The 16,595-nt window shown below is 37.2% G+C and overlaps 1 protein-coding gene across 1 annotated transcript; it reads right to left on the bottom strand.

Moving 5' to 3' along the window:
- Window positions 1–1,124: 1,124 nt before the first annotated feature.
- On the bottom strand, window positions 1,125–11,655 carry otor.L (otoraplin L homeolog). The gene is given in 4 exon segments (NM_001096781.1): window positions 1,125–2,554; window positions 7,243–7,353; window positions 8,618–8,757; window positions 11,504–11,655. Coding segments are annotated over 4 exon segments (399 nt in total). The 5' UTR covers window positions 11,628–11,655; the 3' UTR covers window positions 1,125–2,530.
- Window positions 11,656–16,595: the final 4,940 nt, after the last annotated feature.

Genomic DNA, 16,595 nt, shown 5'->3' with positions numbered 1-16,595 from the left:
CAGGTCCCATGCCTGTACAAGGCAATTTTGGGTAATGTGAAAATGTCCTTCTATATGCACCTAATGTATTAAATGTTTTCCTTAAAATAAATCTGTGTTTTTCAGTTTAATGTCACATGCAATCAATATTTACTAACATGCACACATTATTGTGAAAAAATCATCAACTACTTTATATGCAAGATACTGTATTGTTACACTGTTAGTTTGAATATCACGGACTGAAACTCTTCAAAAACTGGCAGCCACATATTTGCCATCTCGCTTATTTGCATACAGAGCAGAATCTTTCCTATGCAGTGGGCACCTTAAAGGAATGGTTCACCTTTGAGTTAACTTTTAGGACGTTATAGAATGGCCAATTCTAAGTTACTTTTCAGTTGGTCTTTATTATTTTTTTTTTAATATATAGTTTTTGAATTATTAGCCTTTTTTGTTTGACTCATTCCAGCTTTCAAATGGGTCACTGACCCCATCTAAAAAAAACAACAAATGCTCTGCATGACTACATGTTTATTGTTATCACTGCTTTTTATTACTCATCGTGGCTGCTATGCTAATTTGATCCTAGCAACCAGATTGCTGAAATTGCAAACTGTAATGTGCTGAATAAAAATATAAATAGCTCAAAATCCAATAATAATTAAAAAGGAAAACCAATGGCAAATGGTCTCAGAATATCACTCTCTACATCATACTTAGGGGCAGATTCACATAGGGTCTAATATTGATGGTTAATTAACCCTCGATATTCGACTGCCGAATGTAAATCAGCGATATTCCTTACAATCGAACGATCGAAGGAATAATCGTTCGATCGAATGGTCGAATAGTCGAACAACTTTTAGTTTCAATCATTCGATTCGAAGTCGTGGTCAAAGTAGCCTATTCGATGGTCGAAGTAGCCATATTCGACCATTCGAAATTCGAAGTATTTTTTCTTCTATTCCTTCACTCGAGCTAAGTAAATGGGCCCCTTAAAGTTAACTCAAAGGTGAATAACCCCTTAAAACTGGCCCAGAATTCACTGTCTATGCACATCAGGGCCACCCGGGTAGAAGCAGAACTAAGAAGAGGAAACGACATACCCATTAGGGCAAGAAATAATAGAGACACGAGGGAAATGATTTTAAGGGCTATTTTGTGTTATCCTTTTAGCTTTATTTGTTGCTCTTATTATATAACCGTCATTATACTTATATATTGGGATATAAAGTTTACAAAAAGCAAACTGAACCCAGCAGAGAATTTGAGTATAAAATATATAAATGCTACACAACGTATGCCATATTATAATCACTTCTATCATTTTCTAAGCTATTTTCTTAAACATACGTTTAGCAAAGTTTGACATATTACAAACAGCTTATTATGTTAAAATCAGCTGATATGTTAATATTGTGTAAAATAGTTGCACCCACTGGAAAAACTGGATTTTTAAAGAAGTAGGTGTTTTACTTTGACCTTAGACCATTGGTGATTCAGCACAGAGGCAACTGCACTCTTTGCACTAGAATAGCCAATTTTCCGGTTTAATAACCTGAAATTCACCTCTTAAACTTATGAGGAGCAGCAGTGCCTTGAGGGGAGCTGCTGCCAGAGGCAATGTTCTCACCTTACATCATATAGGGGTGCCCTTGTCCTGGACACAAGTGCTAGAGCAGTAAGGGGTGCAAAAGTGTGCTTCTAGGTGTTCATCTACAAAGCACTTGTGTATGTTGTGTGGCTTCACTCTGAACATAGTGCCGGATAGGAAATGTGTAGTTAAGTGCAAAATGCAACAGTGAAGGGTGCAACGCACTTTAGCAACCCTGTCCTTATTGCTTGCCGTAGGGCTGCTTGTAAGTACAGGGCTTCAATATGTCGTTGCTCTCTAACTTACACGTCTGAATGATGAGTAAGTTAGTGGACAGGATTGGCTTCTCCTCTGCCAGCTCCTCTTGAATACCGAACTGCTTAATGCAAGCAGCACTGTATGCATGGGGTGGATGCAGGTCTTTGCACTCCATTTTGGAGACCAATGACCTGCAGAAGGGCAAAGTGCAAAAAACATGGTGGATTGTGCACCCTGCCCTTCACTTAAAGGGGTGCTACACCTTTAAGTTAACTTTTAGTATGTTATAGAATGGCCAATTCTAAGCAACTTTTCAACTGTTCTTCAGTATTTATTCATTTGTTTAAATTTTACTTCTGACTCTTTACTTTCAAACGGGGGTCAATGACCCATCTAAAAAAACAAATATTCTGTAAGGCTACAAGTTTATTGCTACTTTTTATGACTCATGACAAATAATAAAAAATGAAAACCAATTGCAAATTGTCTCATAATATCACTCTCTACATCATACTAAAAGTTAACTCAAAGGTGAACAACCCCTTTAATTATATTTGCACTATTTATTTATTTTCTTCTTTTTTTCCCCAAAATACCATACTTCTTTATGTGGATTATCTGCTCATCTGGGTATTAAATGGAATATGAATTGAGGGATTTTTTTTTCTTTTAAGGATCTTCACGGTCACTTGCCACTCAGTCACAGTAGAAGTCAATATCCTATAAGAAATTAAATGAATGTTAATGATAAATGACATAGTAGTTGAGTACCATAATGTAAAATCCATTATTTCATATGAAAAACTCAAGCAATCATTCATTGGCTGCCATGAAACACCAGGCTGATGTACATTTGATTAATAACACTACAACGGCTAGAGCTGGGATCGGCAACTTGTGACTCTCCAGCTGTCGTAGGTGAGCACAATTACTGCCATAAACTTCCTCTGTTCTGTAGAAGGATCGTCTTTCCTGCAGCCTTCAAGCTATTGTTGTACTACAACTCCGATCATCAGCCAAAATGAGGATAAACCGAGTTGTACTTCCACAACACCTGAAGGGACAGTGACTGAATATGATTGTTTCTTTGAATATTTTTTTTATTTTTTTCAAACTTGACGCCGTTGCATAATTATAAAAGAGCATCCAACCCTTACTGCTGAGCTGTAGAAAACAGAAGACAAACTGTGCAGTTTAACTATGAATAGGACCATTTGCAACATCAGGGCTATTATGGAGTCCAAAAGAAAGTTTTCTTTTCTTTAGCAGTGAAGATCTGTACCTCCATAGTTGTAAACAGTAGCATCCCTTTTTCTTTCTGCCAATTCATATTATATGCTCTGAGCTACAGTCAGTAACCTGAGCTTTGGGGCCCTAGGAGAGGAGAAGTGGGTTGAGATATCCTCAGCCACTTAAAGTAGAGTTCCCAATAGATATATAGAACTCTGTTTTGGTGAGAAACAATGCCATAGCATTAAACCCTAAACCCTCCAAGGGTGCATAGTCCCTAAACTACTCATCTGTAATGTGGTAGGATTTCTTAAACCTTCATTTCATGTTTGCACTTGGGATGTACTGCTGCAATCTGATTTTGGTGACTAGACAGAAGAGATAGATAGATGATATATAAATAGATAGATAGATAGATAGATATAAAGAAAGAGAGAGAAAGATAGATAGATGACAAACCAAGAGATGATTGATATATATAGATGATTTATAGAGAGAGAGTGAGAGAGAGATAGATGAGCGATAGATGATAGATAATCAATAGTTAGATGATTGACAGATGGTAGATGATAATAGATGGATAGATGATCAATTAATAGATGATGATAAATAAGTAGATGATACATAGATTATATATCAATAGATGATAGATAGACAGATAATAAATAGATGATAAATAGATGTTCCATAGATGATAGTATGACAGAAAGAAAAGAAAAAGAGAGAAGAAAAGAAAAAAAGATAGATAGATAGATAGACAGATGATAAATGATAGATAGATAGATAGATAGATAGATAGATAGATAGATAGATAGATAATGGATTGATGATAGATAGATAGATAGATAGATAGATAGATAGATAGATAGATAGATAGATAGATAGATAGATAGATAATGGATTGATGATAGATAAAAGATAGAATATTAGATGATCCATAGATGATACATGGATAGATAGTGAGATAGATAGATAGAGAGAGAGAGAGAGAGAGAGAGAGAGAGAGATAGGAAAGAGAGAAATAGATAGATGATAGATAATAGATAGATAGATAGACAGACTGTGGTGCCACCTATATATTATGCATAATACATTTCCCTGATTTTACATTTTCCTGGATTTTACACCATTTTTTCTGGTTCTCTGAAAAACGTAAAATGGTGGGTTCTACTGTAGTTAAGTACTACTACACAGCAGCTTATTTAAATAAAAAATAGTAGTGTTTCTGAAGCAAACACACCCATTTTACTAGTGCAGGGCAACACTGCATTATATTTTCATTACTTGGTGTTACTGTTCCTTTAAGCAGATATTCAAACTTCACTACGGGTTGGTAAATCAACAAACTTGTTTTCAAATGGCTTTTTGATCTCAGTCAGCAGATGGTTCCGAATTTTTAAACATATGTGAGTGCTAGACATCCAGAATAGCTGCAAGGCTACAGCAGAAATGTGTGATGCATTGACAGTCTTTACTCAGGTTAATAGACTTCTTAAAACAAGAAAAGTATGAAGCCTGTAACAATTGCATTGCAGCTAGTCCCTGATAACCCAGAATGGATGTTTTTGAAAAAAAAGTCACCCTGAAAACCAGGTAGTTTAATAAAACATTATTATTGCTGTTACTCTGAAATTCAATGAAAGAAACACAACTTGGTTACTTCTTTGTTGACATTAATAAACCTTTTATTTCATCCTAACCTGTATTGCTTCATTTGTTATTGGTCTCATGTCATGTAATAGTAATAATGGGGTTTTCCAGATAACTAATCTTTCTGTCATTTGGATCTTCATACCTTAAGTCTACTAGAAAATGATTTAAACATGAAATAAATTCAATAGGCTGCTTCCAAAGAGGATTCATTATATCTTAGTTATTATTACAGAGAAAAAGGAAATCTTTTTTGTAAATGTGGATTATTTGGGAGTTTATGGGAGACAGCCTTTCCGTAATTCTGAACTTTCTGGATAGTGGGTTTCCGGATAACGGTATGTACAGGTATGGGATACTTTATCAAGAAACCCGTTAGCCAGAAAGGTCTAAATTATGGGAAGACAATTGCCCATAAACTACATTTTAATCAAATATTTTTTTTCCCTATAATAACAAGACACTACCTTGTACTTGATCCAAACTAAGATATAATTAATCCTTATTGCAAGCAAAACAATCCTAGTGGGTTTAATTCATGTTTATTCATGTAGATTTAAGGCATAGAGATCCAAATTACAGAACGATCCATTAACCGGAAAACCCAGGTCCCAACCATTCTGGATAACAGATCCCATACCTGTACTTTACTTGGTGCCAGTGTATAAAGAAATTATGATGATAAAGACAATCTGGCTTTAAAACAAATATTGAAACAAAAATTCCATTTAAACAGAGAGTATTTTGGCCAAGCCAATTACTGCCCTATTAGCATATTTTAGAATAAAATAATAATGCTTTTATAGCTAAGAACCCAGAACAAAGTAAATGGAAGTGGCAAAGACTCAATATTGGGAGTGAGGAGAAAAAGGTAAATATTCTATAAAGAGAGCCCTCTAGTTAATTATCCGGTGTTCTACTAGTTCGAATATAATGCAAGAATACAGTAGACACTGTAGGACTCACATTTGATGAGGGGCATTAGATGAGGCATATGGACTTAAATATTTTGGCCAATGTGTGGTTTTAACACCTCGGGGCTGATTTATCAATGTTGAAATTTTAATTTTTGCCACTACACAAATTTTTTAGCACAAAAACTTTCAAATTCGAATAATATGTTTAGAAATCTTGAATGTTTGGTATTTATTAAGCAAAAAAATTTAAAACTTTGGCATGTTAAAACTTGCAAAATTCAAGCCATTATTTTAATTCAAGATTTTCAAGTTCTTTCTAAGCTTACGTATATACTCACAAATTCAAATTTTGTTACGTTTTTTTGAGCTTGTAAACTCACAAATTATAATTTTTTTTTGAGTTTTTTCATGATTATATCAAAGTTTTTTATATTCAGATGTTTTAATAAATAAACAAACGTTGGCTTTTTTTTATTGTGGAAAAAAAACCTCTGAAACCTCACCATTTTGATTTTTGATAAATAAGTCCACTCATCTTTTTGTATTATGAAAGAGGTCACTTTCTTTGTGTGCAAATAATAGCTGTGTATCACTATTGGCTGTTCAGCTTGGTTAGACCAAGCACTAACGTATGGGTGTTTCTAGCAGCTGCTCAACGCTACAGCACTGCTTATAATCTAGTGGGGAGCTTGTAAATGGGAAGAGGTTGCATGGCCCTTTAAACGAAACATGCACAACAATATACATGGCTGAGGGAAACCAAGGTGGAATAGCAACTAAAAGGAATCAGTTGGTTTTAAAAAGTTTTCTAATTGAATGTATCAGACAGCTGAACAGTTGTGAAGTCCCTCTGCATTCCAGAGAATCTGTGCCCCACTCAAAGCAGAGGAACTTCAGGTCCCAGAATCCATCAATCCCCAATAGTACAAGGTGAGGGAGGGGTTGCTTTACACTGTGAGCCTAAGGAGGTGGGGGGATTGATCCCAGTGAGCACAGCACAGGTCAGCAATATTATCCCAAGGGTTGAGCGTTCCAAGTAGATACATTTACAAACATGGATAAGAAGGACCTCTCTGTAGCATGAAGGTCAGCTTTCTACCATAATAGAAAATAAGCATAACGCACAGGGGCAGATTTACTGAGTATTTTCGAAGTACAAAAAGTTCGAGTTTCGAAGGAATTTTTTGGATACTTCGACCATCGAATAGGATACTTCGACTTCAAATTTACTTAGACTTCAGTAAAAATCATTCGACTATTCGATAATCAAAGTACTGTCTCTTTAAATATAAACTTCGACTTTAATACTCCGCCAACTTAAACCTGCCGAAGAGCTATGTTAGCCTATGGGGACCTTCCATAGCAATTTTCTAAGTTTTTTATATTCGAAGGAAAATCGTACGATAAAATCGTTCTAATCGTCCAATTCGAAGTACGATCGGAATACGATCATACTTCGAATGTCGGAGGATTCTATTCGATGGTCGAATTTCGAAGTATTTTCCACTTTGAAATTCGACCCTTGATAAATCTGCCCCATAGAGTTCTAATATTATAATATATTTTATACACATGATTCCTTTTATGAACATGTAATATCTATACACTTACTGTTGTAGGCAATTCTTGGGTTAAATCCTGGTAGACATGAAGCTCTGTAACTAGGCTGCTGGGGAAATAACCAACAAGCCCCATCTGGTCCCGGTATTGGTCACTGTAAACCTGTCAAGAAAATTTCAAATTAAATATTAACAGGCCAGCTCCCTATCGGACAAGTTCATACCTGAATGGAACTCAACAGCTGTCGGTTCTGCTCACCCACCTAACTCCTCCGAATGTTTGTTCACATGAACAGTCAAATCAATCCTGCAAATTGGTTCGCTAACCCACCAGATGGACCGCTTGTGCGAACGGTGTCGGGGAAATCATGCGCGCAATTAGTTTATAACTCCAGATAATTTATCAGGGGCGGCAGAGCTTTTGTTTGGGAAAATGTGAATAAGCTTTAAAAATGTAATTCATCATTTGAAATGGCATTACCAAAGCTCAGGGTAATATTTTATAACAATATACATTTAAAATGGAAATAAAACAAATTCAGTCATGTTTATTTAAATAATGCACGAAGGATGTACATTTTTCTAATTAATTTTCTTATCCCCCCCCTATGTCTACATGTAATGTATTGCATATTTTAAGTCTCTGTAGTCTGAGACGACCCAATAGTTTCTAGGGGGACAGGAATATAAACAGCCAAGTGGGGCATCATTGACTGAAGCACAGTTTTACTATATACTTAGGGCAGAGACACACGCTGCAATTCGGGGAGATTAGTCGCCCGGCAAAAAATTTCCTCTTCTTCGGGGCGTCTAATCTCCCCAAACTGCCTCCCCTGCCTTCCCGTCGGCTAGAATGTAAATCGCCGGTGGGATGGCACTCAGAGTGCTTTGTTTCTCGAAGTCGCTCGAAGTTTCCTCCTGAGTCAACTTCCCGGACGACTAATCTCCCCGATTCTGAGTGTGTGCCCTGACCCTTATATGTACAGCACTGATTACATTCTCCAATTTTTGGATTAGCCAAGTAAATTCTAGTTCCTCCACTGCTCTGTTAGGGTTATATATTCTTTTACTGGATGTCTTTCATTGCAAGGATGAGCTAGCTATCATGTTTTTGCAAGTGGAATACACTGAAGACATTGGTGTAGTGCCAAGTTGCATAGATTAAAGCTAAGCTTCTAAAAGCGGAACAAAAAGATTATCTGCCGCAAAGTAGCATAGAAAATCCAACCGACTGTTTCCCAGATCTGACATTAAATTCCTACAGAATATTTATCAACGCCGTTAAAATGTATTCTCGTTAAATTATCTCTCTCTAACAGATTTGGGTTTATTTCTCAAGCATGGAGAGATATATGTCACGTGTGGGCCAACAAAGAAACAACGTTATTTTTTTTGTAGATGAAGTGAGTTGTCCAATGTGATCTTACACTTCCAGACCAGAACTCTCCGCCATCCTCCTGCTTTATTAGCTTGGAATACACATACACCAGGTCTCCTCTTTTGATGTTAATAAATCTGCAGTCGGGAGCATTGTAATCATCTTCGGCTCTAGCAAGAGACAGTGTATCTAATGGGAAAAACACAAATGGGTTCAGTAAACAAAAAGGAGGACAAATACAGTTCCATCTTGGTATAAATTCCACCGCTTTAAAAAATTCCAATAAAAAAATATTGTAGTTCAGTGACGGAGAGAACAATAAAGGAAAGACTCAGTGAAGGTGGGCAACCCCTTACAACACAATTTATCCACTTAACTTATCCACATAACTGACTGGTAGGGTGGGTTTTGGGTGGACCATCAAAGGTATTTGCCCTGAGCTCAAAAAGGGTCCCTTGGTAGGAGAAAATAGTACTGGGAAACAATTTTACCTTCATCTGAACCACCTCCTTTTCTACTGTGATGAGATGGCTTTTAACCCAAGACTGTAAACTAGAATTGGGAGTCCAAAAGAATGTATTTTGTATTTCATCTAAAGATGCATCTATGTGAGCTTTCATGTATACAGGTCGTCATATACAGTATCTAGTTGAGATAAGTCTAAAGCAATTAGACTGAGTATTCTTGAAAACGTTTCACCACTTATCTGAGTGGCTTCAAACTGTATGGATGAAGCATTCAGTTCTAGATTCAGCTGAATCCTAGCACTTTTTCAGGATTCAGCCGCACAGCAGCCTATGAAAAAGTACCAGTAAGTACGAAACGCGTAAGGCGGTGTACGTATGTATTTAAGATTGAATTTTTTTGCAGAATATTTTTGATGGTTTGAAATTGAACCTGAACCGTTAATATCATATGAACAGCCAAATGTGACAATTGTTTGTGCACAATCGTTGGCACTTTTTGGATCTTAAGGTGGCCATACACGGAGAGATCCGCTCGTTTGGCGATGTCGCCAAACGAGCGGATCTCTCCCCGATATCCCCGATATTGCCCACGGGGAGATATCCCCGATATCTCCCCGTGGGCAATATCGGACTGATCAGATCGTGGGCAATAGGGCCCAACGAACGGATCCAAACGGTGGCTTTACGGGCGTTCGGATCGCGGGACCAAATCAACGAACAGATGTGGCCTCGATCCAACGGGATTTTTAGTCCCATCCTATCGAGATCTGGCCAACTTTCGGACAGATCTCTATCGGTGAAGCCCGTCGGGGGGCCCCATACACGGGCCAATAAGCTGCCGACTCGGTCTGTCGGCAGCTTTTATCGGCCCTTGTATGGCCACCTTTACTCACAGAGGGTTATGCAAAAGAGGGCTAAGGTTTGGCTTGGTATTTGGTCAAATCTTTGATGCACAATTTGTGAATCGGTTGTTTAGGACAATTGAACTAAAATTGTAACAGGGGAATTAGGATCAGTCTAAAACTTAAGCAAGGATACAGCAACATTTTAATCCTTGAAAATATAAACCATTTGCTAAAATATGAAATGGAAAATGAAATGCAACATTATTGACCTTAACAAAGATTAGAGAGACAAACAAAAGAGTTACACACAGGATATGTTCAGGTGCAGACTTACTAAACAGGCCTAAGCACTTATAATAAAGGTTTACAATAGAGAAACATCCAGAATTGTTCAACGAGGATGTTTTTTTGCAGTAAGCAATGTTACTACATTACAGGCAATGTAACTTTTCATTAATTAAGTACCGGTAGTTCTTTTTACAATCAAAATTGATTAGACTGGAAAAGCTATTCAGATGACTGTATATGCACTGAATTTAGATTTTTGTTCAAGACCGAGAAAAATCTCATTATGTTTTTGCATCATGGCCACTTAAAATTCAACCAACCCAACCATAACCCTTGGTGCCAGAGAATTTGTGCACCACCCCCTATGCAAAGCAGAGAGACTTGATCTACCAGAATCCATCACTTTACAAAGGAACAAGGTGAGGGAGGAGTAAGGGGGGAAAAGATTGGGAAATTGTTCTTACGAGTAACATGGCTTCCTTTCAATCTGTTCAACTATATCATAGGGCTAATACATGTGCTAACAGAATTTAGTGGAGACTACCCTTTGAGCACCTATGGTCAGTCAGATGGATGTTACCAAAATGTGGCTCACGCTTCCCTTGCTAAAACATACAAAAATGAACCCTGTAAGATAAATCCCACCATAAAAGACTTTCAGTTAAATATGTTCCCATACTTATGCAACTCACAAGTTTAGAACTACATCTTTGTTTACCTCTATTCAGTGTCCAAAAACGTTACTCAAATTTAGAGGCCTATTTGTTAATTCTAATCATTCTGAGATTTTATTTGAAACTCTACCGTGAAACAATATTGAGATTAAACTCTAGGTTTTTTTTACAATCGTGATTTTTTTTTTCTTCGATCGGTAGCATATATACGAAATACTCAATGGCAACAAAAATTGCATTGTTCCGTTGTTTTTAAAATTGTATTTTATTTCACAGTTGCTAAATCTCAAAAAATCAAGTCTGCAAAACTTGAGTTTAAAAAAAATTGCTGCTGGTTACTTCAATGGTAAATATTTAAAGCTCTGTTCGTAAATAAGGTCTTCGGCAAGGGCAGCCACCAGTAGTCAGTTTATAACCCCAGCAGTAATGGACAGAGTGAAATTATAACTCCGGATTTCTGAGGGATTGGCAGTATTTGTGTGACTAACTAAACTTACAATTATTTGTTAACCCAATAATAAAGTCCCTTAAGCAGCAAATACTATTGAAACAAAGTCCCTATTCGTATGAGGATCTTTGGATCACGTCGCTGAATTGCATGTAATAGAAATAAAAGAGATGCTGTAAATGGGGGTATATGAAATATATATGAAATACTCACACACGCATTCATCATCAGCACAAAGTTTCTTCTCTGCCAGCTTATCCATATATATCCCCTTTACTTCATCCGGAATGAATCCAACATATATAAAAACTGCCACAACATAAACAACTGGTGACATCTCCGCTTTTTTTTTTGTTGTATTCCAGCCTCTCCGCTGCAGCCCAGAGCTAAACAGAGTGAGTGCAACTTTAATCACTTCTGTTTATGCAGAAGTTGAACATCTGGAAAAATACCCCCGGCCAATAAGAACTGAGCAAAACAGCATTCCAACGTTCATTCCATGGGCCGCTGGACACAGAGGGGCTCCTGTAGAAGTGTTTGCCTGGAGCATGTAAACTTTGCAAGTTCCTTCATGACTATTTATTGGATGATGGAACTTTTTGCTATTTTTTTTAGAGTATAACAAATAGTGATGCATTTTTTTTTACTTAATCAGAAAATCTTCCAATTTTCCATATTATTTTATTAAAGGGGTGGTTCACTTTCAAACAACTAGTTTTCAGATAGATCGCCAGAAACAACGACTTTTTCCAATGACTTTCTATGTGTCACAGTTTTTCTAATATTGAAGTGTAAAGTGTCATTTTTCACCTTCTGAAGCAGCTCTAGGAGGGGGGGTCGCCGACCCTGTAAACTGTTCTAAATGGATACATTTAGTTGATACATTTCTTATCTTTGTCCCTGCTGAACAGAATCTCTGGGTTTCATTAAAGGCAGCTGTTAGACTTGATGCTAATACTCCAGAGATGCTGCTGAGAAATGTATCAACTAAGGGGCATATTTATCAAGGGTCGAATTATAAATTGAAAAAACTTTTAAATTTGATCCAAAACGACCAACCGAAATTAAGTCAAAGTTTTTTTTTTTGGTCGAATAGGTCAGTTTTCGATCGAATAGCTCCATATTCGGCCGAATTTGAATCGTACGAATCGAAGTACTAACGCATTAGATCAAATTCGATTCAAAGTTTTTCTCAAAAAAACCTTCGAATTTTCAAAGTCCACCGATTGACGCCAAGTAGGTTCTAGTTGGTCCCCCATAGGCTAAAATAGCAATTTGGCAGGTTTTAGATGGCGAATGTTCGACGTCAAATTTTTAAAGAGACAGTACATGATAAATTCAGTCTGCACTTGAATTACTGAACTGCCAGACTCAAACACCAGAGACAGGAACATTCATCTTTAAATTTAGATTTTGGAAAAACAGTAAAAAATAAATAATGGTAAGTAATTGAAAAGTCTGTATTTCTGGGGAACAATCTAAAAACAACTGGATTGAAAAAAGTGTTTGGAAGGTGAACAGCCCCTTTAACTTTCCATATAAATTACTTGAAATTGAATATGAAAGAACACAGACAAGAAGCAACATACAACACAAATGAATTGGCCCAGTTCTTTCATCCCAGGGGGGCCCAGATTTTAGTCCACTTCCTGCTTGTGCCCCTACGGGTGGGGTGGAGGGCCTCACCAAATTAGCAGAATGGGGAAGAAAAATAGGCAAACTTAAGTCAACCCTGGCCAAATCCTCAACCCACTCAATTATTTCTCATTATGTCTAAAACACACTCATGATCCACCCAAACTTTGCCCAATCAGCACCACCCCTTTATTGGCCACAATTTTAATCTCGATGGCTCTATTTTTATAATTCCAACCTCTATTGGGACATATGGGAACATGCATCAGATACACATTGTGGGTAGGGATGGGCGAATTTGACCCGTTTAGTTTCGCAAAAAAATTGCCGCCAGTGAAATGTTGCCGACGTCCATTAAAGTCTATTGGCGTCAAAAAAAACTTGTCGCTCACTGAATTTTTTTTTGACACGCGTCTTTTTTTTCTTTTCTTGCACGACGCCATACAAGTCTATGAGAGTCATTTCCACGGCGAAACCAGGCAAAAAAATTCGCCCATCCCTAATTGTGGGGCTTATTAATTAAATTCTAAGTAAATCTTGGGGGGGGGGAGTCATTTCTGAAAATACAATGAAGTAGGAGCCAATAGCAGAAAAGCTTTCTCACTCCCCTGGTAGTTCAACTCCTTTTTTGTACAGGTATGGGATCCGTTATCCAGAAACCCGTTATCCAGAAAGCTCCAAATTACAGGAAGGCCGTCTCCCATAGACTCCCTTTTAATCAAATAATTCAAATTTTTAACACTGATTCCCTTTTTCTCTGTAATAATAAAACAGTATCTTGTACTTGATCCAACTAAGATATAATCAATCCTTATTGGATGCAAACTCAGCCTATTGGATTTATTTAATGTTTACATGATCAGTAGACTTAAAGTATGAAAATTCAAAGTAAGTAAAAAGTAAAAGTAAGGCTTTTTTTAAATGTACATTTTAATGAATAGGTTGTGAGCAGCAAATATGGAGCCAGGTTTCGGCAAGTAAGTGGTGTAGGCGTTTATAGAACTGGATCGCAAAAGTTAAGGGAGTGCAAGTTCTTGCACAGGGATGGAGGCTGAATTTACTATAAGGCCTTCTCAACACTAGTGAAAAATGAATGAAATAGGCAAAACTAGGATTGAGGGCACTCCAATAGTTTTTCCCATTGAAAAAGATTGTATTGGGTGAGAAACTATGGTCTATTCAATGTTGGGGGATTATGGGTTCAGATATCCATAATTGGGAGCTGCCAGAGGAAAGAATTCGTATTGATCCATTACTGGGACTACGGAGTGAGAGAAGGCATCCATTCCATGGGATTACCAGGGGAGATAATCTGTGCTAGTAAGAGTCTGCAATTTATTATTCTCTTTGTTTGCGGCTGAACCATGTGGATCTATGGGAGAACCACTGGTTGCAAGCCACTGTATTCTGGTTTCCCTCTATACAGAATCGCATATTTCCATTATTTATAGCCATGTCCGGAGAGTATACTTTTATTGTATTCAGACCTGAAAATGTAATTTGTCTTTGCATGAGTATTGTTTTTGAGGTTAAAACGAGGAACTGCCAACATTTTTAAATTAGGTTTTCAGCAGATTCAGTGAAATTAAAAAAAACTGAATCTACCGAGTCTGACTTCAGGAGTATTTAGAAAACACAATACACTCAGCAAGCTGTACATTGGGCAGAATCAGAGTGATAAGTGAATCACTGGGGCCGAGCCAAACGAGGTAACAGTTATTTGCTAAAAGCATTGGCAGACATATGTTTTGCCATCAGCAATAAACATTCACAGAGCCATGTTTAGAAGCAGATCTAGGCCACTTTTTTTGTTAACATTCTCTCTGCCTACACAGGACTAATATTATTATAAGCAGAGTGATACTCACAGGTGACTGCTTTTAGGAACATTTCTATTGTACAGGGATGGGACCTGGGACCAGAATTCGGGACCTGAGGTTTATTGGAAAACTGAATTTTCCGTAATTTGGATCTTCATACCTTAAGTCTACTAGAAAACCATGAAAACAATGAATAATCCCAATAGGCTGGTTTTGCTTCCAATAAGGATTAATTATATCTTAGTTGGGATCAAGTACAAGGTACGGTTTTGTTACTACAAAGAAAAAGTGAAATCATTTTTAAAATTGTCAGTTATTTAATTATAATGGAGCCTATGGGAGATGGCCTTTCCATAATTCTGAGCTTTCTGGATAACAGATCCCTGTACCACAATTTAGAACTCCTGATGCAAAGAAAAAAAGTTGTTTAAAGGGATACTGTCATGGGAAAAAAATTTTTTCTCAAAATGAATCAGTTAATAGTGCTGCTCCAGCAGAATTCTGCACTGAAATCCATTTCTCAAAAGAGCAAACAGATTTTTTTAAATTCAACTTTGAAATCTGACATGGGGCTAGACATATTGTCAATTTCCCAGCTGCCCCAAGTCATGTGACTTGTGCTCTGATAAACTTCAATCACTCTTTACTGCTGTACTGCAAGTTAGAGTGATATCACCCCCTCCCTTCCCCCCCCCCCCAGCAGCCTAACAAAAGAACAATGGGAAGGTAACCAGATAGCAGCTCCCTAACACAAGATAACAGCTGCCTGGTAGATCTAAGAACAGCACTCAATAGTAAAAACCCATGTCTCACTGAGACACATTCAGTTACATTGAGAAGGAAAAACAGCAGCCTGCCAGAAAGCATTTCTCTCCTAAAGTGCAGGCACAAGTCACATGACCAGGGGCAGTTGGGAAATTGACAAAATGTCTAGCCCCATGTCAGATTTCAAAATTGAATATACAAAAATCTGTTTGATCTTTTGAGAAATGGATTTCAGTGCAGAATTCTGCTGGAGTAGCACTATTAACTGCTGCGTTTTGAAAAAAAAACATGTTTTCCGATGACAGGATCCCTTTAAATAAGAAAGCATGGACATTAAGGCATTGAATCGGAAAGGGAATATTTAGTTGCTATCTAAAATCAGAAAAATGGCATCAGAATGATGTTGATTCACACAGGAACAGCGTGAGCTAATGCCGACAGGTGTCAGAATGTGATGAAACTGTGGCAGCCGTCAGACTACACATTTTAAAAGCAGTGTTGTAGAACATTTTAATAAGGTATTCGACAAAATAGGCTTCTAAATGGACAGACGAGACATAAAAAAAAGCCCATGCCTGCTAGCCATAAGATAATGCATAACATTATGGAGAATAGAAAAATATCCATCAAATACTGTCACATTGTCCCAGAGGGCTGTTAGTTCTTTAACATTTTTATTTGTGGCACGTTTCCGAGAATCTAGGTGGCTTTGGCTGTGAAAAGGAATTCTGATACCTCAAATATTTTTAATGAGGAATTGTTAATGGGAAAAAAAAAGTACAAATCAATGCATAGAAATACGGGTATGGGACCTGTTATCCAGAATGATTGAGATCTGGTTTTGTTTTTGGATAAGGGGTCTCTCTGTCATTTGAATGTTCACCTTCCAAACACTTTTTTCAGTTCAGTTGTTTTCAGATTGTTCCCCAGAAATAAAGACTTTTTTCAATTACTTTCCATTATTTATTTTTTACTGTTTTCCCAAAATCTAAGTTTAAAACAGCTCAATAATTCAGGTGCAGATTCTAAACGGTTACAATTTTGCAACATTTAGTTGATCCATTTCTCAGCAGCATCTCTGGAGT

This window comes from Xenopus laevis, chromosome 5L (assembly GCF_017654675.1).
Source record: "Xenopus laevis strain J_2021 chromosome 5L, Xenopus_laevis_v10.1, whole genome shotgun sequence".
NCBI lineage: Eukaryota > Metazoa > Chordata > Amphibia > Anura > Pipidae > Xenopus > Xenopus laevis.
Note: the sequence above shows the minus strand (reverse complement) of the source record. Positions and strands in the feature narration are given on the sequence as shown.